The sequence below is a fragment of the chloroplast genome of Ipomoea triloba (genome assembly GCF_003576645.1).
Source record: "Ipomoea triloba voucher KIOM201701018921 chloroplast, complete genome".
NCBI lineage: Eukaryota > Viridiplantae > Streptophyta > Magnoliopsida > Solanales > Convolvulaceae > Ipomoea > Ipomoea triloba.
The window spans coordinates 110,001-137,500 of record NC_037913.1 but is presented as its reverse complement, the minus strand read 5'-3'; the positions used below and the strand labels follow the sequence as shown (position 1 = coordinate 137,500).

At 33.1% G+C, this 27,500-nt stretch overlaps 15 protein-coding genes and 1 non-coding gene across 16 annotated transcripts in view; 10 read left to right on the top strand and 6 right to left on the bottom strand. All coding sequences in view use genetic code 11, as the record gives it.

Annotated features, from left to right (window-relative positions):
* Positions 1 to 4,383, top strand: part of ycf1 — a 6,150-nt gene extending 1,767 nt beyond the window's left edge. Inside the window, exon 1 of the mRNA in view lies at positions 1 to 4,383. This exon is cut by the window's left edge and continues 1,767 nt beyond it. Within this exon, the coding sequence (YP_009491785.1) occupies positions 1 to 4,383 (4,383 nt within the window).
* Positions 4,384 to 4,749: 366 nt separating this feature from the next.
* Positions 4,750 to 5,022, top strand: rps15 (ribosomal protein S15). The gene has a single exon. It carries the CDS (start codon positions 4,750 to 4,752, stop codon positions 5,020 to 5,022), a length of 273 nt encoding a protein of 90 aa, YP_009491784.1.
* Positions 5,023 to 5,144: 122 nt separating this feature from the next.
* Positions 5,145 to 6,326, top strand: ndhH. The gene has a single exon. It carries the CDS (start codon positions 5,145 to 5,147, stop codon positions 6,324 to 6,326), a length of 1,182 nt encoding a protein of 393 aa, YP_009491783.1.
* A 1-nt stretch (position 6,327) lies between these two features.
* On the top strand, positions 6,328 to 8,849 carry ndhA. Its single transcript has 2 exons — positions 6,328 to 6,884; positions 8,309 to 8,849. Exons 1-2 carry the CDS (start codon positions 6,328 to 6,330, stop codon positions 8,847 to 8,849), a joined length of 1,098 nt encoding a protein of 365 aa, YP_009491782.1.
* Positions 8,850 to 8,930: 81 nt separating this feature from the next.
* On the top strand, positions 8,931 to 9,434 carry ndhI. Its single transcript has one exon. The coding sequence runs from the start codon at positions 8,931 to 8,933 to the stop codon at positions 9,432 to 9,434; it is 504 nt and encodes a 167-aa protein (YP_009491781.1).
* A 322-nt stretch (positions 9,435 to 9,756) lies between these two features.
* On the top strand, positions 9,757 to 10,287 carry ndhG. Its single transcript has one exon. It carries the CDS (start codon positions 9,757 to 9,759, stop codon positions 10,285 to 10,287), a length of 531 nt encoding a protein of 176 aa, YP_009491780.1.
* Positions 10,288 to 10,520: 233 nt separating this feature from the next.
* On the top strand, positions 10,521 to 10,826 carry ndhE. Its single transcript has one exon. The coding sequence runs from the start codon at positions 10,521 to 10,523 to the stop codon at positions 10,824 to 10,826; it is 306 nt and encodes a 101-aa protein (YP_009491779.1).
* A 265-nt stretch (positions 10,827 to 11,091) lies between these two features.
* psaC lies at positions 11,092 to 11,337 on the top strand. The gene has a single exon. It carries the CDS (start codon positions 11,092 to 11,094, stop codon positions 11,335 to 11,337), a length of 246 nt encoding a protein of 81 aa, YP_009491778.1.
* A 115-nt stretch (positions 11,338 to 11,452) lies between these two features.
* ndhD lies at positions 11,453 to 12,964 on the top strand. Its single transcript is given in 1 exon segment — positions 11,453 to 12,964. A coding segment is annotated over 1 exon segment (1,512 nt).
* Positions 12,965 to 13,250: 286 nt separating this feature from the next.
* ccsA lies at positions 13,251 to 14,204 on the bottom strand. Its single transcript has one exon. The coding sequence runs from the start codon at positions 14,202 to 14,204 to the stop codon at positions 13,251 to 13,253; it is 954 nt and encodes a 317-aa protein (YP_009491776.1).
* A 125-nt stretch (positions 14,205 to 14,329) lies between these two features.
* trnL-UAG lies at positions 14,330 to 14,409 on the bottom strand. The gene has a single exon. It is a non-coding gene; the product is annotated as a tRNA-Leu (tRNA).
* Positions 14,410 to 15,301: 892 nt separating this feature from the next.
* rpl32 (ribosomal protein L32) lies at positions 15,302 to 15,475 on the bottom strand. The gene has a single exon. The coding sequence runs from the start codon at positions 15,473 to 15,475 to the stop codon at positions 15,302 to 15,304; it is 174 nt and encodes a 57-aa protein (YP_009491775.1).
* A 657-nt stretch (positions 15,476 to 16,132) lies between these two features.
* ndhF lies at positions 16,133 to 18,265 on the top strand. Its single transcript has one exon. The coding sequence runs from the start codon at positions 16,133 to 16,135 to the stop codon at positions 18,263 to 18,265; it is 2,133 nt and encodes a 710-aa protein (YP_009491774.1).
* Positions 18,266 to 19,335: 1,070 nt separating this feature from the next.
* Positions 19,336 to 20,517, bottom strand: ndhH. Its single transcript has one exon. It carries the CDS (start codon positions 20,515 to 20,517, stop codon positions 19,336 to 19,338), a length of 1,182 nt encoding a protein of 393 aa, YP_009491773.1.
* Positions 20,518 to 20,639: 122 nt separating this feature from the next.
* Positions 20,640 to 20,912, bottom strand: rps15 (ribosomal protein S15). The gene has a single exon. It carries the CDS (start codon positions 20,910 to 20,912, stop codon positions 20,640 to 20,642), a length of 273 nt encoding a protein of 90 aa, YP_009491772.1.
* Positions 20,913 to 21,278: 366 nt separating this feature from the next.
* On the bottom strand, positions 21,279 to 27,428 carry ycf1. The gene has a single exon. It carries the CDS (start codon positions 27,426 to 27,428, stop codon positions 21,279 to 21,281), a length of 6,150 nt encoding a protein of 2,049 aa, YP_009491771.1.
* Between the last annotated feature and the right edge of the window lie 72 nt (positions 27,429 to 27,500).

Sequence of the window (27,500 nt, the reverse complement as noted above, 5' to 3'; positions counted from 1 at the left end):
TACAGTCCGCCAGCAGAGCATGAAATTCGTTCAAGAAGGGCGGTAGGTGAATATCTTCTTTTTGATCCTCCAGAGACTCATACTACTACTAAAGCTACAGATAAAGAAACGAAGACTAATGCTAGCAAAGAGACTGATACTGTGAATAAAGAAACGAAGCCTAATGCTAGCAAAGAGACTGATACTATTGATAAAGAAACGAAGCCTAATGCTAGCAAAGAGACTGATACTATTGATAAAGAAACGAAGCCTAATGCTAGCAAAGAGACTGATACTATTGATAAAGAAACGAAGCCTAATGCTAGCAAAGAGACTGATACTATTGATAAAGAAACCAAGACTAATGCTAGCAAAGAGACTAATACTGTTGATAAAGAAACCAAGACTAATGCTAGCAAAGAGACTGATACTGTTGATAAAGAAACCAAGACTAATGCTAGCAAAGAGACTGATACTGTTGATAAAGAAACCAAGACTAATGCTAGCAAAGAGACTGATACTGTTGATAAAGAAACCAAGACTAATGCTAGCAAAGAGACTGATACTGTGAATAAAGAAACGAAGCCTAATGCTAGCAAAGAGACTGATACTGTGAATAAAGAAACCAAGACTAAAACCCCAGAAGAAGAGGCTAAAGAAGATGAAGAGAAGGGGCTTGTTTTGATGCGTTATGCACACCAACCCGATTTTAAGCACGGCTTAATCAAAGGCTCTATGCGAACTCAAAGGCGTAAAATTGTTATTGAGAAACTGTTTCAAGCAAATGCACATTCCCCCCTTTTTTTTGACAGGATAAAAAAACAAAAACTTTTTTCTTTTGCTATCCCCCGCCCGGTTCAACTGAACCGAATTTTTAGAAATTGGTCGGCGGGAAAAGGGTTCAGGATTTTAGAGTCTACAGACGAACAAACAAAAAGAGAAGAAAAACCAAAAAGAGAATCTAAAAAGAAAAACGACCGAGTAAAGGAAAAAAAGCGATTAGAGATAGGGGAAGCCTGGGATACTTTTGAAATTACCCAAATGTTAAGGGGTTGCATTTTAATAGCCCAATCAAGTCTTAGAAAAAATCTTATATTACCTTCATTGATAATCGGTAAAAATCTTGGACGTATGCTATTATTGCAAATTCCTGAATGGTCTGAAGATTTCGAGGAATGGAATAGAGAAAAGCATATTAGGTGCACTTATACTGGTAATCCGTTATCCGAAACAGAATTTCCGGAAAATTGGTTGACACAAGGTATTCAGATCAAGATTGTATATCCTTTCCATCTGAAACCTTGGCACACATCTAAACCGCTAACTTCTCGTGATGACGTTTGTTTTTTAACAATTTTTGGAAGGGAAACAGAACTGCCTTTTGGCTCTCCCCGAAAAACACCTTCCTTTTTTGAGCCCATTTTAAAGGAACTCGAAAAAAAAATTGGAAAATATGAAAAGGTTACAGCTGAAAGCGTTTTAAAAAAAATAATAATAAAATTATTTAAAAAAGTTTCAAAAGAAACAAGAACAACAAACCAAAATCTTCCGTTTATAGAAAAAGACCTCTCCAAGGGTAAACCAATTTTATTATTTAGATCGAGAGAAATAGGTGGAATGGAAAAAGAAAAAGATTCTAGAATAAGCAACCAGATAATTAATGAATCTTTTAGTCAAATTCAAAAAATTCAAATTCCAGATTGGACAAATTCTTCACTGATAGAAACTAAAATGCAAGATATGACTGATAGAACAAGTACAATCAAAAATCAAATAGAAAGAATTACCGAAGAGAAAAAAAAAGTAACTCTAGAACTAGATATTAGTACTTACAAAAAAAGTTGTAGATTAGAGTTGTCAAAAAAGATTTGGCAAATAGTAAAACTAAAAAACATAATATGTAAATTTCATTATTTTAGAAAATTTTTCATTCAAAGAATATATAACGATATTTGTTTATCTACTATTCATATTTGCCAAACGAATACACAACTCTTTGTTGAATCGACAAAAAATTTGATTGAAAAATATATTTCCAAGAATGAAACAAATAAAAAAATAATTAATAAAAAAACTAAAAATACAATTCACTTTATTTCAAATATAAAAACTTATAATAGTTGTAAGAAAAATTCAGAAATTTTTTGTGATTTATCCAACTTGTCACAAGCATATGTATTTTACAAAATATCGCAAACCGGGGTTGTTAACTTGTCTAAATTAAGATCCGTTCTTCAACATCATGGAACATCTTTCTTCCTTAAAACTCAAATGAAAGACTCCTTTCGAACACAAGGAATATTTCAGTCTGAAGTAATACATAAGAAACTTCAGCGGTCTATAACGAGTCAATGGAAAAATTGGTTAAGAGGGAATTATCAATACGATTTATCTCAGATTATCTGGTCTAGCTTAATGTCACAAAAACAAAAATGGCGAAATAGGGTGAATCGATATTGTAGGTCTCAAAAAAAAGATTTAAAAAAATGGAATTCATGTGGAAAATACCAATTAAGTCATTACAAGAAAAAAAAGGGTCCTAACTCATTATCAAATCAAAAAGATAATTTTCAAAAATGCTATAGATATGATCTTTTATCATATAAATCCATTAATAATGAAAATAAAGGTGACTCGGTTTTTTATAGATCAATCCCTCAAGTAACTAAAAGGCAAGCGGTTTCTGATAATTACAACATGTCGCAAAACTCCTTGTTTGCGATAACAGGAAGTATCCCTATCAATATTTTTATAGGAAGAATAGAAAGGGTATATATTCCATATATAGAAAAAAATCTTAATAGAAAATATTTTAATTGGGAAAATATCTATTTTGATCTTAGAAAAAAAGTGGCTATTGAATCCTGGGTCGCGGTAAATCCCAGCAGTAATCAAAAGACTCGAATTGGGACTAATAATTTTCAATTAATTGATCCAATTGATAAAGAAGAAGAGGAAGAGATCAATCCCAGCAGTAATCAAAAGACTCCAATTGGGACTAATAAGGATGAAATATTTTATGCAATTGATAAAGAAGAAGAGGAAGAGATCAATCCCGAAGAAGAGATCAATCCCGAAGAAGAGATCAATCCCAGCAGTAATCAAAAGACTCCAATTGGGACTAATAACGATCAATTAATTGATCCAATTGATAAACAAGAAAAAGACCCTTTTTATATTCCGATTAATCAAAATCCAGAAATCAATCAACCTAATTCTCCAAATTCTTTTTTTGATTGGATGGGAATGAATGAACAAATACTAAATCGTCCCATCTCGAATCTGGAACTTTGGTTCTTCCCAGAATTTGTGCGGCTTTTTAATGTATATAAAACGAAACCGTGGATTATACCAAGCAAATTACTTCTTTTAAATTCGAATCTAAGTGAAACCGATAATAAAAAGAAAAACATCGCTGAAAACCAAAATCTTGAAGAAGAAGATTCCGCGAAATCAGACATGAAAAAAGGTACAAAGAAAAGTAAAACCAATAGTGAAAAGAAAAGTGAAACCGATAGTGAAAAGAAAAGTGAAACCGATAGTGAAAAGAAAAGTGAAACCGATAGTGAAAAGAAAAGTGAAACCGATAGTGAAAAGAAAAGTGAAACCGATAGTGAAAAGAAAAGTGAAACCGATAGTGAAAAGAAAAGTGAAACCGATAGTGAAAAGAAAAGTCTAAGTACAAGAGAGCTAAGAGAGTTATTCATGAAAAAGTATTTCCTTTTGCAATTGAGATGGGATCAAAGGAATATCGGTCAAAACATTCGCAAAAATGTCCGGATATTAGCTCTCCCGAAGAGCTCGATAAATCTAGAAACCATGACTCTATCATGCATTGAAAGGAGAAAATTACAATTGAATGTAATGTGGAATTCGAAGAGCAATTTGAGTATTCTAAAATTTTTCAAAAACATGGGAGTGGCTATGGACCGCCTTGGACTGTCTGTAAAAAACAATGGGCAATTTCTTATGTATCAAACCATAGGTATTTCGTTGGTTCATAAGAGTAAAAACAAAACTAATCAACAATACCGAAAACAAAGAATAATTCGAGCTAGAGAGAACAATCATTTTGATGCGCTTGTTCTTGAAAATATTTTATCGTCTAGACGTCGTAGAGAATTGAGAATTCTAATTTGTTTCAATTCAAACAATTGGAATGATGTGGATACCAATTCCGTATTTTTCAACGAAAACGGGGTAAAAAACTGTAGTCACTTTTGGGAAGAAAGGAACCTTCGTGATAAGGAGAAAAATGAATTAATTCAATTCAAGTTTTTTCTTTGGCCCAATTATCGATTGGAAGATTTAGCTTGTATGAATCGTTATTGGTTTGATACTAATAACGGCAGTCGTTTCAGTATCTTAAGGATCCACATGTATCTACCATTGAAAATTCGTTGATAGTATTACTATATACCCTGTAGCAGGGTATATGATAGAAAACAAATGCACACATGCCTTATCTTATACCTCATTCGAATCTCACTGAATAGAGGATACAGCGTATCCATTAGACCTATAAATTATCAATGAATCCAAAGATATTCATTTCATTTTAGGTCTAATTGATTCACTTTTGTGAATACAAAAATGTACGAGATTCTTATCTGAATTCAAAATAGGATTTTGAATTCATTGGAATGGATAAACTGAGGAGTTCAGAAAGCAATTTATTCTATATCAATCATTCAAATTATTGGCATTCTTTTTATTGATCAATAAAATTCGTTAAAATATATATCAGGGAAGGGGATCAATTCTTTTTTTATGGTAAAAAACTTATTCATTTCGGTTATTTCTCAAGAAGAAACCAAAGAAAACAGAGGGTCCGTTGAATTTCAAATATTCAATTTCACCAATAAGATACAGAGACTTACTTCCCATTTAAAATTGCACAAAAAAGACTATTTATCTCAGAAAGGTTTGCGTAAAATTTTGGGAAAACGTCAACGGCTGCTAGCTTATTTGTCAAAAAAAAATAAAGTACGTTATAAAGAATTAATTGAGAAATTGGATATTCGAGAGACAAAAACTCATTAATTTTTAATTTGAGGAGTCATTTGTTTTTAACTTATTTGTTTCGTTTCAATTTTGATGAACCTCTTTTCACATTCAGCAATTCATGGAAGAATTACATGGAAGAACGAATCGGTAAAAAATTTATGACTGCACCAGCTACAAGAAAAGACCTCATGATAGTCAATATGGGTCCTCACCACCCATCAATGCATGGTGTTCTTCGACTTATTCTTACTCTCGATGGTGAAGATGTTATTGACTGCGAACCAATATTGGGTTATTTACACAGAGGGATGGAGAAAATTGCGGAAAACCGAACAATTATACAATATTTGCCCTATGTCACACGTTGGGATTATTTAGCTACTATGTTTACAGAAGCAATAACCGTAAATGGACCTGAACGATTGAGCAATATTCAAGTACCTAAAAGAGCTAGCTATATCAGAGTCATTATGTTGGAGTTAAGTCGTATAGCTTCCCATTTGTTATGGCTCGGTCCATTTATGGCGGATATTGGGGCGCAGACTCCTTTCTTCTATATTTTTCGAGAAAGAGAGTTGATATATGACCTATTCGAAGCTGCCACCGGTATGCGAATGATGCATAATTTTTTTCGTATCGGGGGAGTAGCTGCTGATCTACCCCATGGCTGGATAGATAAATGTTTGGATTTTTGCAATTATTTTTTAACAGGGGTTGCTGAATATCAAAAACTTATTACACAGAATCCCATTTTTTTAGAACGAGTTGAAGGTATAGGCACTATTAGGGCAGAAGAAGCACTCAATTGGGGTTTATCCGGACCAATGCTACGAGCTTCGGGAATCGAATGGGATCTTCGTAAAATCGATCAGTATGAGTGTTACGACGAATTTGCTTGGGAGGTTCAATGGCAAAAAGAGGGGGATTCTTTAGCTCGTTATTTAGTAAGAATCGGCGAAATGGAAGAATCCATAAAAATGATTCAACAGGCCCTGGAAGGAATTCCGGGGGGGCCTTATGAGAATTTAGAAATCCGACGTTTTGATAGAGTAAAACATCCCCAATGGAATGATTTTGAATACCGATTCATTGCTAAAAAAACCTCTCCTATTTTTGAATTAGCGAAGCAAGAACTTTATGTGAGAGTCGAAGCTCCAAAGGGAGAATTGGGAATTTTTCTGATAGGAGATCAGAGCGTTTTTCCTTGGAGATGGAAAATTCGTCCACCGGGTTTGATCAATTTGCAAATTCTTCCTCAGGTGGTTAAAAGAATGAAATTGGCTGATATTATGACGATACTAGGTAGCATAGATATCATTATGGGGGAAGTTGATCGTTGAAATGATAATTGATACAACACAAATCCAGGCTATCCATTCCTTTTCCGGATTGGAATCCGTAAAAGTCAAAGAAGTCTATGGGATCATATGGATACTTGCCCCTATTTTTACTATTGTATTAGGAATCACAATGGGTTTACTAGTAATTGTTTGGTTAGAAAGGGAAATATCCGCGGGAATACAACAACGTATTGGCCCCGAATATGCGGGTCCTTTAGGAATTCTTCAAGCTTTAGCAGATGGTATCAAACTCCTTTTGAAAGAAAGCCTTCTTCCATCTCGAGGGGATACTCGCTTATTCCGTATCGGACCTTCCATAGCAGTGATATCCGTTTTTCTAAGTTATTTAGTAATTCCTTTTGGTTATAAGCTTGTTTTAGCCGATCTTAGTATTGGGGTTTTTTTCTGGATCGCCGCTTCAAGTATTGCTCCCGTTGGACTTCTTATGTCCGGATATGGATCAAATAATAAATATTCCTTTTTAGGTGGTCTACGGGCAGCTGCTCAATCAATTAGTTATGAAATACCCTTAGCTTTATGTGTATTATCAATTTCTCTGCGTGTGATTCGATCAGGTATAAAAAAGCTCTATGCGTTTTGATAGTTTTGACTTGTGAGATCGAACAACTATTAATTTCCTCTTAAAAACCGAAGTTCAATAAAATTATGATAACTATAAATATGCTAACTAGAAATCAATTTTTTTTTTGCACCCACAATGCAATTTCTTGCTTCGCTAGTAATAAGCGAAGCAAAAAAAAAACACTTTAAAAGAAAAGTAATTCTCTATCATTTTTGAGTAATATTTCTAGTAATATTTCTTATGTCTATCTATCCTTTTTTTTCTATGGGTGCTATATATGCGGTATTTTTATTTTCATATTTTTATTCAATGTTTTTCTTTTATAAGAATAATCCTTCTATTAAGATCTTTAGGATGATTTATTCTTTTTTTTATATACATATTTTTTAGTGTTCGTAGTTCTTCTAGAATATTGGGTACTTGAGGATGATAAAGGAAACTAGATAGTTATATGAGTGAAAAAAAAGCGGCTTCGAATTTGGCAGTACAAAGATTAAGTCTTCTTTCCTATGTACAAGAATAAAGTTAAAAAAGCAAACATAAAAAAACTTTTTTATGTTTGCTTTTTACCCCCAAGCTTGGTGAATTCGTCATCATAGCCGGAAGCGGGTTTCAAAGATCAACTGTATGGAGTTTTTACTATCTATATATCCTAGATGTATTTCCATAAGGAGAGATTTCAAAAACGAGTGGATGGGTAGGAAGACCAAGATACACAAAGGATTTGTAATAAAGATTATGTAAGTTATCCAACAGGATATTTCTCTACATATAAGGAATTCAAATGGGGACTTGAAGTTAGTAGAAATAATCAAGAAGTACTCCCCACGATCCTGATCCAGAGTATCCTCCTATTCACGGATTAAGAAAATAACTATAAAGAACGAAGTAATCTTTTACTTTGGTCCAAGTCCCCTTTTTTCTGAGAAAGGAGAATAGGAGCGAAATAAAAATAAAAAGGTGAGATTGATTTTATTCGGCATAGGAAATAAAATAAATCAAGAGACAAAATCTTTATCACGATTCATGAACAAATGGCTAATTCTTTTTCGTAATTGAAGAAAATGAGAGGTTGAAATGTCTATGTGATATTGCTACAAACAAAACAAATTTTTTGTTTTATTGAAAGATGAAGTTATTAATAAACAAAGACCAACGAAAATTCTTAAAAGATTGAGATCAATTCCGAAGCACTTAATTTATATAGCAGACAGAATTCAATTGGTATAATTCGGGACCGTAGAATATTTAATTCTCGACTCTATCTATCCGACACCCATATCAATAATATGGAAGAGTCCTTAGATTTATTTTTGACTTCTGAGGAGCCGTATGAGATGAAAATCTCATGTACGGTTCTGGAATAGCGATGATAACAGTAATGTTATCATCGACTATGATTATCTAACAGTTCAAGTACAGTTGATATAGTTGAAGCCCAGTCAAAGTATGGGTTTTGGGGGTGGCATTTGTGGCGTCAACCGATAGGGTTTATCATTTTTATAATTTCTTCTTTAGCCGAATGCGAGCGCTTACCTTTTGATTTACCAGAAGCGGAAGAAGAATTAGTAGCGGGGTATCAAACCGAATATTCAGGCATCAAATTTGGTTTATTTTACGTTGCTTCATATCTGAATCTACTAATTTCTTCATTATTTGTAACAGTTCTTTACTTAGGGGGCTGGAATCTTTCTATTCCATACATATTTGTCCCTGAGCTTTTTGACATAACTAAAAGGGGTAAAGTCTTTGGAACAATAGTAAGTATCGTTATTACATTAGCTAAAACCTTTTCGTTCTTGTTCATTTCTATTGCAACAAGATGGACTTTACCAAGGCTCAGAATGGACCAACTATTAAATCTTGGATGGAAATTTCTTTTACCTATTTCTCTAGGTAATCTATTATTAACAACTTCGTCTCAACTTCTTTCACTGTAAAAGACTACAATATTCAAGATTGACGGCTTGCCTCAAACAAGAGAAAGAAACAAGCATAAATTTTTTATAGATATTCACGATATGTTCCCTATGGTAACTGAACTCAGGAATTATGGTCAACAAACAATACGAGTTGCCAGGTATATCGGCCAAGGTTTCATGATTACCCTGTCCCATGCAAATCGTTTACCCGTAACTATTCAATATCCCTATGAAAAATTGATCACACCAGAACGCTTTCGAGGCCGAATCCATTTTGAATTTGATAAATGCATTGCTTGTGAAGTTTGTGTTCGTGTATGTCCTATAGATTTACCTGTTGTTGATTGGCAATTGGAAACAGATATTCGCAAGAAACGATTGCTTAATTACAGTATTGATTTTGGACTTTGTATATTTTGCGGTAATTGTGTTGAATATTGTCCAACAAATTGTTTATCAATGACTGAAGAATATGAACTTTCTACTTATGATCGGCATGAATTGAATTTTAATCAAATTGCTTTGGGTCGGTTACCAATGTCAGTAATTGAGGATTATACAATTCGAAAAATTTCGAATTTACCTCAAATTAAAAATGAATAAACTATTGATTAAACAAAATTACCAATTACTAAGCTCAGTTTGGGTCTAAAAAAATGATATTCTTTTGCTTGGTCAATTCAACCTATTGATTGGTTAGTGAGACTCGTAACTTCGTTTGGCTAGAAAATTGATTTCTATGTTTAGATTATTGTTCTAGTAACTAGTCAAAATAATGATTTCAAAAAGAATAAATGAGATAAGAATAAACAGGGTTTTTCTTTGGATGAATAAAGAATGACATATGAATAACTTCTTTTTCCTGGTCAGGTCAATAAAATCATGAAATTCTTCGATTTATATTTTTTTTTAGAATTGATAAAAAATGGATTTACCTGGACCAATACATGATTTTCTTTTAGTTTTTTTAGGATCAGGTCTTATATTAGGGGGTATAGGAGTAGTATTATTTCCCAATCCAATTTATTCGGCCTTTTCGTTGGGATTGGTTCTTGTTTGTATATCCTTATTCTATATTCTATCTAACTCCTATTTTGTAGCTGCTGCACAGCTACTCATTTATGTAGGAGCGATAAATGTTTTAATTCTTTTTGCTGTGATGTTCTTGAATGGTTCAGAATATTCAAATGATTTTCCTCTTTGGACCCTTGGAGATGGTATTACTTCACAAGTTTGTATAAGTCTTTTTATTTCACTAATTTCGACTATTCTAGATACGTCATGGTACGGTATTATTTGGACTACACGATCAAACCAGATTATCGAGCAAGATTTGATAAGCAATAGTCAACAAATTGGAATTCATTTATCAACAGATTTTTTTCTTCCATTTGAATTCATTTCAATAATTCTTTTAGTTGCTCTAATAGGTGCAATTGTTGTAGCTCGTCAATAAAAAATTGATATTCAAATTTTCAAAGAATTCAAATAAAACTTTTACCCCATTCATTTTCCTTCAATTCTTTTTTTGCTGTATACTGTATAAATCGAAAATTGAAAGCCTTTAGCGTGAAGTCAATCTATTACCGCTAGATTTTGTTGTTACATATTTGTTATACAGTAGTCAATCGAATCGGTTGAATTGTTTTTTCTTATTGAAACAAGTCAAGATTGATAAGGAGTTTTTGAATGATGCTCGAGCATGCCCTTGTGTTGAGTGCCTTTTTATTTTCTATCGGTATCTATGGATTGATCACAAGTCGAAATATGGTTAGAGCCCTTATGTGTCTTGAACTTATACTTAATGCAGTTAATATGAATTTGGTAACATTTTCGTATTTTTTTGATAATCGTCAATTAAAAGGAGACATTTTCTCAATTTTTATTATAGCTATTGCAGCTGCGGAAGCAGCTATTGGGCTGGCTATTGTCTCCTCAATTTATCGTAACAGAAAATCAACTCGTATTGACCAATCAAATTTGTTGAATAATTAGTATGAATCCTAGAAATTCTAATATTGAGTGTTGATAAATTGATTAGAATTCGCATGTAGGTTTGCTACATCTACATAAGGTATGATCATGTTTGCAAAAACATAATAAATCAAAGTATTTTAGCCCTCTCTCCTAAACCAATCCAGAAGTAGATTGATTAGAAAAATTCTGATAACTCATTGATTCATCTGGTATCTAAAAAAGGGATTCGTTTATCAAGGTTACTAGATCGAAAATTTATGACGTTCAGAACTCTATAGATCCAATGTCACATTCCGTAAAGATTTACGATACATGTATAGGATGTACTCAATGTGTCCGAGCCTGCCCTACCGATGTATTAGAAATGATACCGTGGGACGGATGTAAGGCTAAACAAATTGCTTCCGCTCCAAGAACAGAGGACTGTGTTGGTTGTAAGAGATGTGAATCCGCTTGTCCAACAGATTTCTTGAGTGTCCGAGTTTATTTATGGCATGAAACAACTCGCAGTATGGGTCTAGCTTATTGATATGTTCCAGAAAACTATACCGGAATCCATTTCAATTTTTTACTGAAAACCCGTGCCTCAAATATTTTGATTTTCGAGCACGGGTTTTGTGGGCCAAGTGTATCTTGTCTTTACCACGAATTTTTTTCCTTGGTTAACAATAATTGTCGTTTTTCCAATATTTGCGGGTTCCATCGTTTTCTTTCTTCCCCATAAAGGAAATAGGGTAATTAGATGGTATACACTTTGTATATGTATTTTAGAACTCCTTATAACGACTTATGCATTTTGTTTTCATTTCCAGGTGGACGATCCATTAATCCAACTAGAGGAGACTTATAAATGGATCAATTTTTTTGATTGCCATTGGAGATTGGGAATAGATGGACTTTCTGTAGGCCCTATTTTATTGACAGGATTTATAACCACTTTAGCTACTTTAGCGGCCCGGCCAGTTACTCGCGATTCTCGATTATTTCATTTCCTGATGTTAGCAATGTACAGTGGTCAAATAGGATCATTTGCTTCTCGAGACCTTTTCCTTTTTTTCATCATGTGGGAATTAGAATTAATTCCCGTTTATCTACTTCTATCCATGTGGGGGGGGAAGAAACGTCTATACTCAGCTACAAAATTTATTTTGTATACGGCAGGGGGTTCCATTTTTCTATTAATGGGAGTTTTGGGTCTTACTTTATATGGTTCGAATGAACCAACATTCAATTTTGAAACATCAGTAAATCAGTCATACCCCGCGGCTTTAGAAATAATATTCTATATTGGATTTTTTATTGCTTTTGCTGTCAAATCACCTATTTTACCCCTACATACATGGTTACCCGATACCCACGGAGAAGCACATTATAGTACTTGTATGCTTCTAGCCGGAATCTTATTAAAAATGGGAGCATATGGATTGATTCGAATCAATATGGAATTATTTCCTCACGTCCATTCTCTATTTTCTCCCTATTTGGTGATAGTAGGCACAATACAAATGATCTATGCAGCTTTAACATCTCTTGGACAACGAAATTTAAAAAGACGAATAGCCTATTCCTCTGTATCTCATATGGGTTTTATAATTATAGGAATTGGTTCTATGACCGATACGGGACTTAATGGAGCTCTTTTACAAATAATTTCTCATGGATTTATTGGTGCTGCACTTTTTTTCTTGGCGGGAACGACTTATGATAGAATACGGCTTGTTTATCTTGACGAAATGGGGGGAATAGCTATTCAAATGCCAAAAATATTCACGATGTTCAGTAGCTTTTCAATGGCTTCCCTTGCATTACCAGGTATGAGCGGTTTTGTTGCCGAATTACTAGTATTTTTTGGAATAATTAGCGCCAAAAAATATCTTTTCATGTCCAAAATACTCATTTCTTTTGTAATGGCAATTGGAATTATATTAACTCCTATTTATTCATTATCTATGTTACGCCAGATGTTTTATGGATACAAGCTATTTAATGCCCCCAACTCTTCTTTTTTGGATTCTGGACCGCGAGAGTTATTTCTTTCTATCTCCATTTTGTTACCTGTCATAGGTATTGGTATGTACCCCGATTTCGTTCTTTCACTATCAGTTGAAAAGGTCGAAGTTATTCTATCTCATTTTTTTTATCGACAAGTCTTATAAATAAAACCAAAATCCTAAAAAAAGTTTAAAAAAAAACGTTCGTTGTAAATGCAAAAAGGAAGGTTTTTTCTTCTCTTCAGTTAACTAAAAACAATCAATTTGAACCACCCGCGTACCGTTTGAATCAAATATTGTATTGATTCAAACGGTACGTGTACTCGTTCACACAAAGTTTTAATCTTTATTCTATCTTTTTTTATTATATTATTCTAATTATTATAGTATTTTATCTTTTTTATGTATTATATGCTGCACTCTCTTAGATTTGTAAGAACGTTTTTTGAATTCAACTAGATGTTGATGGAAATGAACCATAACTATGGAGACCTATTCCTACTAGATTGACTCCAAAATAGCATATCCAAATTATAAGAAAGCCTATAGATGCCACAATAGATGCGACAATTGCGGAATTTACACTCTGCAAATTTAGATTTGTTCGAGTATGTAAAAAAATTGCGAATACAATCCAAGTAATAAAAGCCCAAGTTTCTTTTGGGTCCCAACTCCAATAAGATCCCCACGCTTCGTTAGCCCACACTGCTCCCGAAAGTATTCCTATGGTTAAAAAGAGAAATCCTAGACTAATAACCCGATAACTCCAAAAATCCAATTGTTGAATGAATTGGGTCCTATAATAATTCTTAGCAGAAAAAAAAGAAGTCTTTTGAAAAAGATTTTCCCCAAATAAAAATGACTCAGTTAAAAAATCGTTGCCCCCCGAAAAAAGCTTTCCGTTTTTGCGAAATGTAATGACCAGAAGTGCTACTGATAATAATGATCCGCATAAAAGGGCTGCATAGCCCAATATCATCATACTTACGTGCATTATTAACCACTCGGATTTAAGAGCGGGTACTAATATTGAAGATTGATGTATTTCTGTTAAAAGACCTGAAGTAGCAAAACCTTGGGTAAAAATAGCGCTTGGGCTGATTATTTTGCTTAAAAATTTTGTATTTTTTGTGAAATACGGAATGATATGAATCAGAGCGAAACTCCATGAAAGGAAAATGAATGATTCATATAAATCACTTAGTGGGAAATGTTCCGAAGAAATCCAATGAGTAGCTAATAATCCTGTTATACAGAAAAAAGTTACTAGCATGCCCTTTTCTGATGAATCATATAGTTTTCTTATTTCGTCGACTAAAAATATTATCAAATGAATTGTCATTAAAATGAAAATGATCGAAAGGGAAATATGAGTTAATATATGCTCTAAGGTTGAAAATATCATAAAAAAAAGCTTAAACAACGAAGAGTCTAGCCCCCCAATTACCTAAGAAAATTTTGAAAAAGGAAATCGGGAATTGAATTCCTTATAAGATTATAAGGTCTATTTTCTTTTTTTAGAAGACGGTATGCCGCCACTCGGACTCGAACCGAGATGCGCTAGCACTGCTTCCTAAGAGCAGCGTGTCTACCAATTTCACCATAGCGGCGTGTCGTGAATCCATAATAGTCTAATTCATTATAGGCTATGAGTAAGCAAACGTCAAGATTTGAAAGGGAAATTCAGTATAGTATGGTTCAATTTTATACATAAAAATTTGTTCAAATATGAATTTGAAAGTTTTTATTATTTCAGTTTAGAGTCTTTGTTTTATTTCACTTATACTTATTAATTATGGTTTTCGTGTATTTTTGGCTCGCTTGGAATTAAACTCCGGTAACCAGGGGTCGAATTCAAAACAAAAATTTTGGTTTCCATTTTTTTGTCTTGATTTCAGAAATCAAAACAAAAAAATGAATTTTAGCAATACCTATATACCTATTTTAAAGCACTTATAATTAACCGATTATGCAGATATAACATACTTATTTTCTTATTTTTTACTTGATTTTAAAAATCGGGGCTTTTGTCAATATTTATTACATGACAAGATAGTCTTGGGAATCCGTATAAGAATTCATCAAAAAGAAAAAGTCAGAAAGTTACCCAAAATAAAAAATGGTTTCAATTTTCAAAAGTAATTCATAAGTCTCAACGATTCGTTAACTAAACCGAAAGATCTTCATATCCGCCTTATTGTATTACTTTACTCTATTTATTATATTACTCTATAAAAGTGTTACTTGTCATAAACAAATAGGTTGATGGGGAAAATAAGACTCGCCCCCCTCGAAATGATGTTTGGGAACCCTCAAAGGTATTATTTTTTTTAAGTTAAGTAAAAAGATGAGTAAATCTAGGATTTCGTATTCTCGTATCATAAGAGCTAAGAGCAGGGCATTCGATTTCCCAGTTCTATATTAACTCTAAATAATAAATCGTATAAATCAATAGAAAGCCGAAGTCATGAAATTTTAGTCTAAAAAAAAAGTCGACTCAGATTATTCCAACGTTTTTTTATTTGTTTGTGATACAAAAAAACTTTTCAAATTCCCGGTCGAAAGGGATTTTCCTAACGAAAAAGCTTTTAATGCTGTCCAAAAGCTCTTTCTTTTCCAAGTATTTTTACGAATACGCTTTTTTGATTTCGAAATACGTTTTTTTGGAACTGCCATTTAAAAATGAAGAAATTACTTAATTTTAGGTTAAAACTGGATGTGAAAGACATCTATTGCGCAAAATGAATCGTTTTTACTATTTACTATACTAGCTTTTTTTTATTCTATCTTTTTTTATTATTCTCATAATATATTCGTAAAAACGATTCGTTTGTTTTGATTGCTATCTCTATTTCGCATTATTCATAAAATAAAATCTATAGAATTCGATGTGCTGTAGAAATCATCAAATTAGTTTAACTTCATCTTAGAATTATAATTCTAATGAAAAAGAAACTAAAACGTCCTATTTTCATCGTTCTACGTGCAATTGAAAGGTTTAAGATCAAAACTCTACTCTTGCTTAATGAAATTGAAAGCTGTAATCCTTTTCCCTTGGATAAAAAGAAAAGAGACCTAATTTTCGTTTTAAAAATAAAAGGAAACTGCTAATGAATCTATTTCAGATTATTTGACCAATTGTAACTTCTTGATTTGAATAATTGAAAGTTTTTAACTAAGAATAATTCACAATAGAAAATTCTATAAAGTTTATTTTAGTTGTCAGTTTGGTTTAAGTTAGTACATATTTTTTTCTTTTTTATTGACTCTTTTCAAAAGAGATAAAATAAAATCGGGTGAATCGGAAATAATTAATTAAGACTCAAACTGTTTATGGAACAAACATATCAATATGCGTGGATCATACCTTTTGTTCCCCTTCTAGTTCCTATGTTAATAGGAGCAGGACTTCTTATTTTTCCCACGGTAACAAAAAATCTTCGTCGTATGTGGTCTTTTCAGAGTGTTTTATTGTTAAGTATAGTGATGGCATTTTCAATCTATCTATCTATTCAGCAAATAAATAGGGGTTCTATCTATCAATATGTATGGTCTTGGATAATAAATAATGATTTTTCTTTTGAATTCGGTTACTTGATCGACCCACTTACTTCTATTATGTCAATATTAATCACTACTGTTGGAATTATGGTTCTTATTTATAGTGATAATTATATGGCTCATGATGAAGGATATTTGAGATTTTTTGCTTATATGAGTTTTTTCTGTGCTGCCATGTTGGGATTAGTTACTAGTTCTAATTTTATACAAATTTATATTTTTTGGGAATTGGTTGGACTATGTTCGTATCTATTAATAGGGTTTTGGTTTACACGACCCGGTGCGGCAAATGCTTGCGAAAAAGCGTTTGTAACTAATCGTGTAGGGGATTTTGGTTTATTATTAGGAATTTTAGGCTTTTATTGGATAACAGGCAGTTTTGAATTTCGGGAGTTATTCCAAATATTGAATAATTTGATTTCGAGCAAAGAGGTCAATCTTTTATTTGTTACTTTATGCGCTGCGCTGTTATTTGTCGGTGCAATTGCGAAATCCGCGCAATTTCCTCTTCATGTCTGGTTACCCGATGCCATGGAGGGACCTACTCCGATTTCGGCTCTTATACATGCTGCTACCTTAGTAGCAGCGGGAATTTTTCTTGTAGCTAGGCTTCTTCCTCTTTTCTTAGTTATACCTTCCATAATGTATTTCATCTCCTTGATAGGAATCATAACAGTTTTATTAGGAGCTACTTTAGCTCTTGCTCAACAAGACATTAAAAGAGGTTTAGCTTATTCCACAATGTCTCAATTGGGTTATATGATGTTAGCTCTAGGAATGGGGTCTTACCGAAGTGCTTTATTTCATTTGATTACTCATGCTTATTCCAAGGCATTATTATTCTTAGCAGCAGGATCCGTTATTCATTCAATGGAGACTATTATTGGTTATTCTCCCGAAAAAAGTCAGAATATGGTTATTATGGGCGGTTTAACAAAACACGTACCGATAACCAAAGGTGCTTTTTTATTAGGTACACTTTCACTTTGTGGTATTCCGCCCCTTGCTTGTTTTTGGTCAAAAGATGAAATTCTTAATGATAGCTGGCTTTATTCGCCGATTTTCGCCCTAATAGCTTGGGGCACTGTGGGATTAACCGCATTTTATATGTTTCGGATTTATTTAATGACTTTTGAAGGACATTTAAACGTTGGTTTTCAAAATTATAGTGGAAAAAAAAATAACCCTCTTGATTCAATGTCTCTATGGGGAAAAAAGGGTTCAAAGCCAATTAACAAAAATTTTCGCTTTTTCACAATTGATGAGAAAGGGGAGAATCAAACCAAATTTTCTTATACTTCTGATCCCTTTGAATCAGAAAATACTATGTTATTTCCACAAATTCTATTGTGTTTTGTAACTTTTGTAATTGGATTCTTAGGAATTCCGAAGGAGCTTGGTTTCAATCTCGACATCTTAACCCAATGGTTACATCCTGCTATTTATCTTTTGGATCACACTAATTCAACAGATTTAGCTGAGTTCTTAAAGCATACGGTAATTTCCGTGGGGATTGCTTATTGCGGAATATTTATAGCATTTTTATTATATAAACCCACCTATTCGTCTTTCAAAAGTTTTCTATTAATTAATTCGTTTCATCAAAAAAGCCTTAAGAGAGTTATTCGCGACAAAATAGTCTTTGTGATATATGACTGGGCCTATAATCGTGCTTATATAGATACTTTTTATAAGAATTTTTTTGTTTGCCAAGTGCGAAGGTTTTCTCAAATTATTCGTTGTTTTGATTTAAGAATTATTGACCAAATATTTAATTGTTTTGCTTTTCTTAGTTTTATTGCTAGCGAGGGTATAAAATATTTAGGATATGCGAGAATTCCTTTTTATTTGTTTTTTTATTTCTTTTTTGTATCAATCTTTATTTTTCTGTTTTACAAAAATTAAGAAAACTCAATTATACTAGGTTAAAAAAAAACTTACCCAAATTAAGTTCTTATGTTTAAAATGACTTAAATTGGGTAAGAGTTTTGTATTGGCTATCCGACTATAATTACAAGATTTATTTCTTTCATTTGTTTCATTAGTAGGACGCGAAGGTTCTCCTCCCCAAAGAGTAGAAAGTTCTAATTCAAAAATAGTAGAAGGTTCGAATCGCAAAATAGGAGGAGTTTCTTCTTCCAAATTACGATCAAAATATATCCAAGATAACATCTTGTGATATTTTCTGAGTAGGAAATCTCTTTCATTCAAAGAATCATTGCGTTCGATCAGTACAAACTGAGCTTCTCTCAGTCCATTTGTAGTTCGGATTAAAGAATGTCCTTCCTTTTTCAAAGAACCCTCTGGAGCTTGTATAGTAGCTTGTGCTCGTTCCAAGGCAGCTGTATTTTATAAAAAAAAATCTATTAATTCTTTTAAATTCACCTTTTTGCGAATTCGCTTTCCAATATATCGGCTTTTTACCTTTCTAGTTCAGCGCTTTCTTCTCTAAAAGAGACTTTTTTATTTTCAATATCTCAATGATTCTCTCTAAAAAGGAATATTTATTATTTGATCCATATCCGGACATAAGAAGTCCAACGGGAGCAATACTTGAAGCGGCGATCCAGAAAAAAACCCCAATACTAAGATCGGCTAAAACAAGCTTATAACCAAAAGGAATTACTAAATAACTTAGAAAAACGGATATCACTGCTATGGAAGGTCCGATACGGAATAAGCGAGTATCCCCTCGAGATGGAAGAAGGCTTTCTTTCAAAAGGAGTTTGATACCATCTGCTAAAGCTTGAAGAATTCCTAAAGGACCCGCATATTCGGGGCCAATACGTTGTTGTATTCCCGCGGATATTTCCCTTTCTAACCAAACAATTACTAGTAAACCCATTGTGATTCCTAATACAATAGTAAAAATAGGGGCAAGTATCCATATGATCCCATAGACTTCTTTGACTTTTACGGATTCCAATCCGGAAAAGGAATGGATAGCCTGGATTTGTGTTGTATCAATTATCATTTCAACGATCAACTTCCCCCATAATGATATCTATGCTACCTAGTATCGTCATAATATCAGCCAATTTCATTCTTTTAACCACCTGAGGAAGAATTTGCAAATTGATCAAACCCGGTGGACGAATTTTCCATCTCCAAGGAAAAACGCTCTGATCTCCTATCAGAAAAATTCCCAATTCTCCCTTTGGAGCTTCGACTCTCACATAAAGTTCTTGCTTCGCTAATTCAAAAATAGGAGAGGTTTTTTTAGCAATGAATCGGTATTCAAAATCATTCCATTGGGGATGTTTTACTCTATCAAAACGTCGGATTTCTAAATTCTCATAAGGCCCCCCCGGAATTCCTTCCAGGGCCTGTTGAATCATTTTTATGGATTCTTCCATTTCGCCGATTCTTACTAAATAACGAGCTAAAGAATCCCCCTCTTTTTGCCATTGAACCTCCCAAGCAAATTCGTCGTAACACTCATACTGATCGATTTTACGAAGATCCCATTCGATTCCCGAAGCTCGTAGCATTGGTCCGGATAAACCCCAATTGAGTGCTTCTTCTGCCCTAATAGTGCCTATACCTTCAACTCGTTCTAAAAAAATGGGATTCTGTGTAATAAGTTTTTGATATTCAGCAACCCCTGTTAAAAAATAATTGCAAAAATCCAAACATTTATCTATCCAGCCATGGGGTAGATCAGCAGCTACTCCCCCGATACGAAAAAAATTATGCATCATTCGCATACCGGTGGCAGCTTCGAATAGGTCATATATCAACTCTCTTTCTCGAAAAATATAGAAGAAAGGAGTCTGCGCCCCAATATCCGCCATAAATGGACCGAGCCATAACAAATGGGAAGCTATACGACTTAACTCCAACATAATGACTCTGATATAGCTAGCTCTTTTAGGTACTTGAATATTGCTCAATCGTTCAGGTCCATTTACGGTTATTGCTTCTGTAAACATAGTAGCTAAATAATCCCAACGTGTGACATAGGGCAAATATTGTATAATTGTTCGGTTTTCCGCAATTTTCTCCATCCCTCTGTGTAAATAACCCAATATTGGTTCGCAGTCAATAACATCTTCACCATCGAGAGTAAGAATAAGTCGAAGAACACCATGCATTGATGGGTGGTGAGGACCCATATTGACTATCATGAGGTCTTTTCTTGTAGCTGGTGCAGTCATAAATTTTTTACCGATTCGTTCTTCCATGTAATTCTTCCATGAATTGCTGAATGTGAAAAGAGGTTCATCAAAATTGAAACGAAACAAATAAGTTAAAAACAAATGACTCCTCAAATTAAAAATTAATGAGTTTTTGTCTCTCGAATATCCAATTTCTCAATTAATTCTTTATAACGTACTTTATTTTTTTTTGACAAATAAGCTAGCAGCCGTTGACGTTTTCCCAAAATTTTACGCAAACCTTTCTGAGATAAATAGTCTTTTTTGTGCAATTTTAAATGGGAAGTAAGTCTCTGTATCTTATTGGTGAAATTGAATATTTGAAATTCAACGGACCCTCTGTTTTCTTTGGTTTCTTCTTGAGAAATAACCGAAATGAATAAGTTTTTTACCATAAAAAAAGAATTGATCCCCTTCCCTGATATATATTTTAACGAATTTTATTGATCAATAAAAAGAATGCCAATAATTTGAATGATTGATATAGAATAAATTGCTTTCTGAACTCCTCAGTTTATCCATTCCAATGAATTCAAAATCCTATTTTGAATTCAGATAAGAATCTCGTACATTTTTGTATTCACAAAAGTGAATCAATTAGACCTAAAATGAAATGAATATCTTTGGATTCATTGATAATTTATAGGTCTAATGGATACGCTGTATCCTCTATTCAGTGAGATTCGAATGAGGTATAAGATAAGGCATGTGTGCATTTGTTTTCTATCATATACCCTGCTACAGGGTATATAGTAATACTATCAACGAATTTTCAATGGTAGATACATGTGGATCCTTAAGATACTGAAACGACTGCCGTTATTAGTATCAAACCAATAACGATTCATACAAGCTAAATCTTCCAATCGATAATTGGGCCAAAGAAAAAACTTGAATTGAATTAATTCATTTTTCTCCTTATCACGAAGGTTCCTTTCTTCCCAAAAGTGACTACAGTTTTTTACCCCGTTTTCGTTGAAAAATACGGAATTGGTATCCACATCATTCCAATTGTTTGAATTGAAACAAATTAGAATTCTCAATTCTCTACGACGTCTAGACGATAAAATATTTTCAAGAACAAGCGCATCAAAATGATTGTTCTCTCTAGCTCGAATTATTCTTTGTTTTCGGTATTGTTGATTAGTTTTGTTTTTACTCTTATGAACCAACGAAATACCTATGGTTTGATACATAAGAAATTGCCCATTGTTTTTTACAGACAGTCCAAGGCGGTCCATAGCCACTCCCATGTTTTTGAAAAATTTTAGAATACTCAAATTGCTCTTCGAATTCCACATTACATTCAATTGTAATTTTCTCCTTTCAATGCATGATAGAGTCATGGTTTCTAGATTTATCGAGCTCTTCGGGAGAGCTAATATCCGGACATTTTTGCGAATGTTTTGACCGATATTCCTTTGATCCCATCTCAATTGCAAAAGGAAATACTTTTTCATGAATAACTCTCTTAGCTCTCTTGTACTTAGACTTTTCTTTTCACTATCGGTTTCACTTTTCTTTTCACTATCGGTTTCACTTTTCTTTTCACTATCGGTTTCACTTTTCTTTTCACTATCGGTTTCACTTTTCTTTTCACTATCGGTTTCACTTTTCTTTTCACTATCGGTTTCACTTTTCTTTTCACTATCGGTTTCACTTTTCTTTTCACTATTGGTTTTACTTTTCTTTGTACCTTTTTTCATGTCTGATTTCGCGGAATCTTCTTCTTCAAGATTTTGGTTTTCAGCGATGTTTTTCTTTTTATTATCGGTTTCACTTAGATTCGAATTTAAAAGAAGTAATTTGCTTGGTATAATCCACGGTTTCGTTTTATATACATTAAAAAGCCGCACAAATTCTGGGAAGAACCAAAGTTCCAGATTCGAGATGGGACGATTTAGTATTTGTTCATTCATTCCCATCCAATCAAAAAAAGAATTTGGAGAATTAGGTTGATTGATTTCTGGATTTTGATTAATCGGAATATAAAAAGGGTCTTTTTCTTGTTTATCAATTGGATCAATTAATTGATCGTTATTAGTCCCAATTGGAGTCTTTTGATTACTGCTGGGATTGATCTCTTCTTCGGGATTGATCTCTTCTTCGGGATTGATCTCTTCCTCTTCTTCTTTATCAATTGCATAAAATATTTCATCCTTATTAGTCCCAATTGGAGTCTTTTGATTACTGCTGGGATTGATCTCTTCCTCTTCTTCTTTATCAATTGGATCAATTAATTGAAAATTATTAGTCCCAATTCGAGTCTTTTGATTACTGCTGGGATTTACCGCGACCCAGGATTCAATAGCCACTTTTTTTCTAAGATCAAAATAGATATTTTCCCAATTAAAATATTTTCTATTAAGATTTTTTTCTATATATGGAATATATACCCTTTCTATTCTTCCTATAAAAATATTGATAGGGATACTTCCTGTTATCGCAAACAAGGAGTTTTGCGACATGTTGTAATTATCAGAAACCGCTTGCCTTTTAGTTACTTGAGGGATTGATCTATAAAAAACCGAGTCACCTTTATTTTCATTATTAATGGATTTATATGATAAAAGATCATATCTATAGCATTTTTGAAAATTATCTTTTTGATTTGATAATGAGTTAGGACCCTTTTTTTTCTTGTAATGACTTAATTGGTATTTTCCACATGAATTCCATTTTTTTAAATCTTTTTTTTGAGACCTACAATATCGATTCACCCTATTTCGCCATTTTTGTTTTTGTGACATTAAGCTAGACCAGATAATCTGAGATAAATCGTATTGATAATTCCCTCTTAACCAATTTTTCCATTGACTCGTTATAGACCGCTGAAGTTTCTTATGTATTACTTCAGACTGAAATATTCCTTGTGTTCGAAAGGAGTCTTTCATTTGAGTTTTAAGGAAGAAAGATGTTCCATGATGTTGAAGAACGGATCTTAATTTAGACAAGTTAACAACCCCGGTTTGCGATATTTTGTAAAATACATATGCTTGTGACAAGTTGGATAAATCACAAAAAATTTCTGAATTTTTCTTACAACTATTATAAGTTTTTATATTTGAAATAAAGTGAATTGTATTTTTAGTTTTTTTATTAATTATTTTTTTATTTGTTTCATTCTTGGAAATATATTTTTCAATCAAATTTTTTGTCGATTCAACAAAGAGTTGTGTATTCGTTTGGCAAATATGAATAGTAGATAAACAAATATCGTTATATATTCTTTGAATGAAAAATTTTCTAAAATAATGAAATTTACATATTATGTTTTTTAGTTTTACTATTTGCCAAATCTTTTTTGACAACTCTAATCTACAACTTTTTTTGTAAGTACTAATATCTAGTTCTAGAGTTACTTTTTTTTTCTCTTCGGTAATTCTTTCTATTTGATTTTTGATTGTACTTGTTCTATCAGTCATATCTTGCATTTTAGTTTCTATCAGTGAAGAATTTGTCCAATCTGGAATTTGAATTTTTTGAATTTGACTAAAAGATTCATTAATTATCTGGTTGCTTATTCTAGAATCTTTTTCTTTTTCCATTCCACCTATTTCTCTCGATCTAAATAATAAAATTGGTTTACCCTTGGAGAGGTCTTTTTCTATAAACGGAAGATTTTGGTTTGTTGTTCTTGTTTCTTTTGAAACTTTTTTAAATAATTTTATTATTATTTTTTTTAAAACGCTTTCAGCTGTAACCTTTTCATATTTTCCAATTTTTTTTTCGAGTTCCTTTAAAATGGGCTCAAAAAAGGAAGGTGTTTTTCGGGGAGAGCCAAAAGGCAGTTCTGTTTCCCTTCCAAAAATTGTTAAAAAACAAACGTCATCACGAGAAGTTAGCGGTTTAGATGTGTGCCAAGGTTTCAGATGGAAAGGATATACAATCTTGATCTGAATACCTTGTGTCAACCAATTTTCCGGAAATTCTGTTTCGGATAACGGATTACCAGTATAAGTGCACCTAATATGCTTTTCTCTATTCCATTCCTCGAAATCTTCAGACCATTCAGGAATTTGCAATAATAGCATACGTCCAAGATTTTTACCGATTATCAATGAAGGTAATATAAGATTTTTTCTAAGACTTGATTGGGCTATTAAAATGCAACCCCTTAACATTTGGGTAATTTCAAAAGTATCCCAGGCTTCCCCTATCTCTAATCGCTTTTTTTCCTTTACTCGGTCGTTTTTCTTTTTAGATTCTCTTTTTGGTTTTTCTTCTCTTTTTGTTTGTTCGTCTGTAGACTCTAAAATCCTGAACCCTTTTCCCGCCGACCAATTTCTAAAAATTCGGTTCAGTTGAACCGGGCGGGGGATAGCAAAAGAAAAAAGTTTTTGTTTTTTTATCCTGTCAAAAAAAAGGGGGGAATGTGCATTTGCTTGAAACAGTTTCTCAATAACAATTTTACGCCTTTGAGTTCGCATAGAGCCTTTGATTAAGCCGTGCTTAAAATCGGGTTGGTGTGCATAACGCATCAAAACAAGCCCCTTCTCTTCATCTTCTTTAGCCTCTTCTTCTGGGGTTTTAGTCTTGGTTTCTTTATTCACAGTATCAGTCTCTTTGCTAGCATTAGGCTTCGTTTCTTTATTCACAGTATCAGTCTCTTTGCTAGCATTAGTCTTGGTTTCTTTATCAACAGTATCAGTCTCTTTGCTAGCATTAGTCTTGGTTTCTTTATCAACAGTATCAGTCTCTTTGCTAGCATTAGTCTTGGTTTCTTTATCAACAGTATCAGTCTCTTTGCTAGCATTAGTCTTGGTTTCTTTATCAACAGTATTAGTCTCTTTGCTAGCATTAGTCTTGGTTTCTTTATCAATAGTATCAGTCTCTTTGCTAGCATTAGGCTTCGTTTCTTTATCAATAGTATCAGTCTCTTTGCTAGCATTAGGCTTCGTTTCTTTATCAATAGTATCAGTCTCTTTGCTAGCATTAGGCTTCGTTTCTTTATCAATAGTATCAGTCTCTTTGCTAGCATTAGGCTTCGTTTCTTTATTCACAGTATCAGTCTCTTTGCTAGCATTAGTCTTCGTTTCTTTATCTGTAGCTTTAGTAGTAGTATGAGTCTCTGGAGGATCAAAAAGAAGATATTCACCTACCGCCCTTCTTGAACGAATTTCATGCTCTGCTGGCGGACTGTAGTGAAATGATAGTTGTTCCAATTCACTGATTAATTTGTATGACCATCGAGGGACTTTTTTACCTATTTTGTGTATTAGAATAGATGAAAACGCATCAATTTCTAAAATATCACCAATTTCTAAAGTATTCGTATTTTGGTCAAAATTTTCGTAATTGGAATTCGGGAGAAGAAGATCATGTAACCGATTTTGCTCACCTGTCTCTCTCGAATCTGCGATCAAAGTATTTTTTATGATGGAAGGCGGAAGCTCTTTTTTGATTTTTCCACGGTATGGCCCGTTTAAGAAAGGATCATACATTTGGGGTAAGTAGTATTCTTGTTTAGTCTTATCATCTTCTATACATAATCGAGTTCTTGTTTCAAGTATCTCCACTGCTTTTTGTTCCCGTTCTTTTTCCTGTTCTATTTCTCCATCTATTTTTTCTTTGTCTAGATGGTTAATTCTATTGAAAAAATCATTTTTCAGATGATTCATTTTTTTTTTGTTTCTAGAAACCCAAGCATTGTCCAATTGATTAGAAAGAGTTTTTTCTAGTAGGATATTTATTTTTCTTTTGATCACTTTAAAAAAAGTTGATAAACTCCTTGGATAGGTAAAAGATATTCTTTCTTTTCCATCACTTTGTTGTGTATCAAAAAAATATTGTGACATTTCATTTCTTATAGCTTGCTCAAGTCTATTATTTTGAATGTAGCGAAATGGGCGATACCATCGTCGATAATCAAAAAGCAATGGGCTAATGAGGCTTTTTCTTTCTTTTTCTTGTATTACACGTATTTCATTTTTTAGTACTTCGATTTTGCTTTTCGAATAACTGGTATTCGAATTCGAGTGGAATTCTTTGTCGGAATGTCCCCCTGTTCCCTGTTTTTTTTGTCTATCTTTTTTTTTTTTCAGATGATTCGCAAGTTTTCGTTGCTGTTCTATTTCTTCTATTTCTTGTTCTATTTTTTCCATTTCTTGTTCTATTTCTTCGTCTATTTTGTCATTTTCCTCTTCTTCATCTGTACCTTTCAAGATCAACGCGCGCTTTTCTATTTGTGAAAGGTTGCTCATTTTAGGAAGAAGAATGGGTGAGGGTATTCTGCCAAAAGAGTGGAGACTCATCATAAAAAAGAGAATCACAAAGAAAAAATGAAAATAGTCAGATCGAATGATCGATCTAATAGAACGATTTTTACCTATGTGTTTTCCTGCCAATTCAATACGTATGTGTTTTCCTGCCAATTCAAAAAATTCGCATACTAAAATTTGGCCAATGAACCAGGCAAAAAAAGAACTTGTTACGAATAACATCTTGTTGTTGGATCGAAACGTGTAAATGCTGACTAATCTCCTTGCCGCTGAACTTGGTAAAATGCAAGTGTTAAGCAACTGCTGTAAAATGAGATGATTTAGAAATATACAGCTGAGATTAGACATGGAATTTTGGTTAGCAAAAACGCGTTTCTGACTTTTCCAGAAGATCTGGAAAAAAAGATAGAAAAACCCGAGTGCAGTTATTGTACGAGGTCTAGTCAAAGCAATATGGAAAGGTTTATAATATATTGATATGAATAGTAAGATCTGCCCCATAATCAATCCAGTTTTTGCTACTATTCTCTTCTTGGTTTCTTCTTCCTCCTCAAAAACCAGAGTTCGGAGAAGTAATAAATGAGAGGTCTTGATAGAGAAAGCGCTCAAAAACCCATAATAAAGTCCAGCCGCAAGAACTGAATTTATTATTTTGTAATAAACCGAACGAAAAGGAAATTGATTCCTCATAGTGAGATACTCCTATATTTCAATAGTGTTGTGAAAAATATCGTGAAATTCAATATTTGTTCATATAAGTCA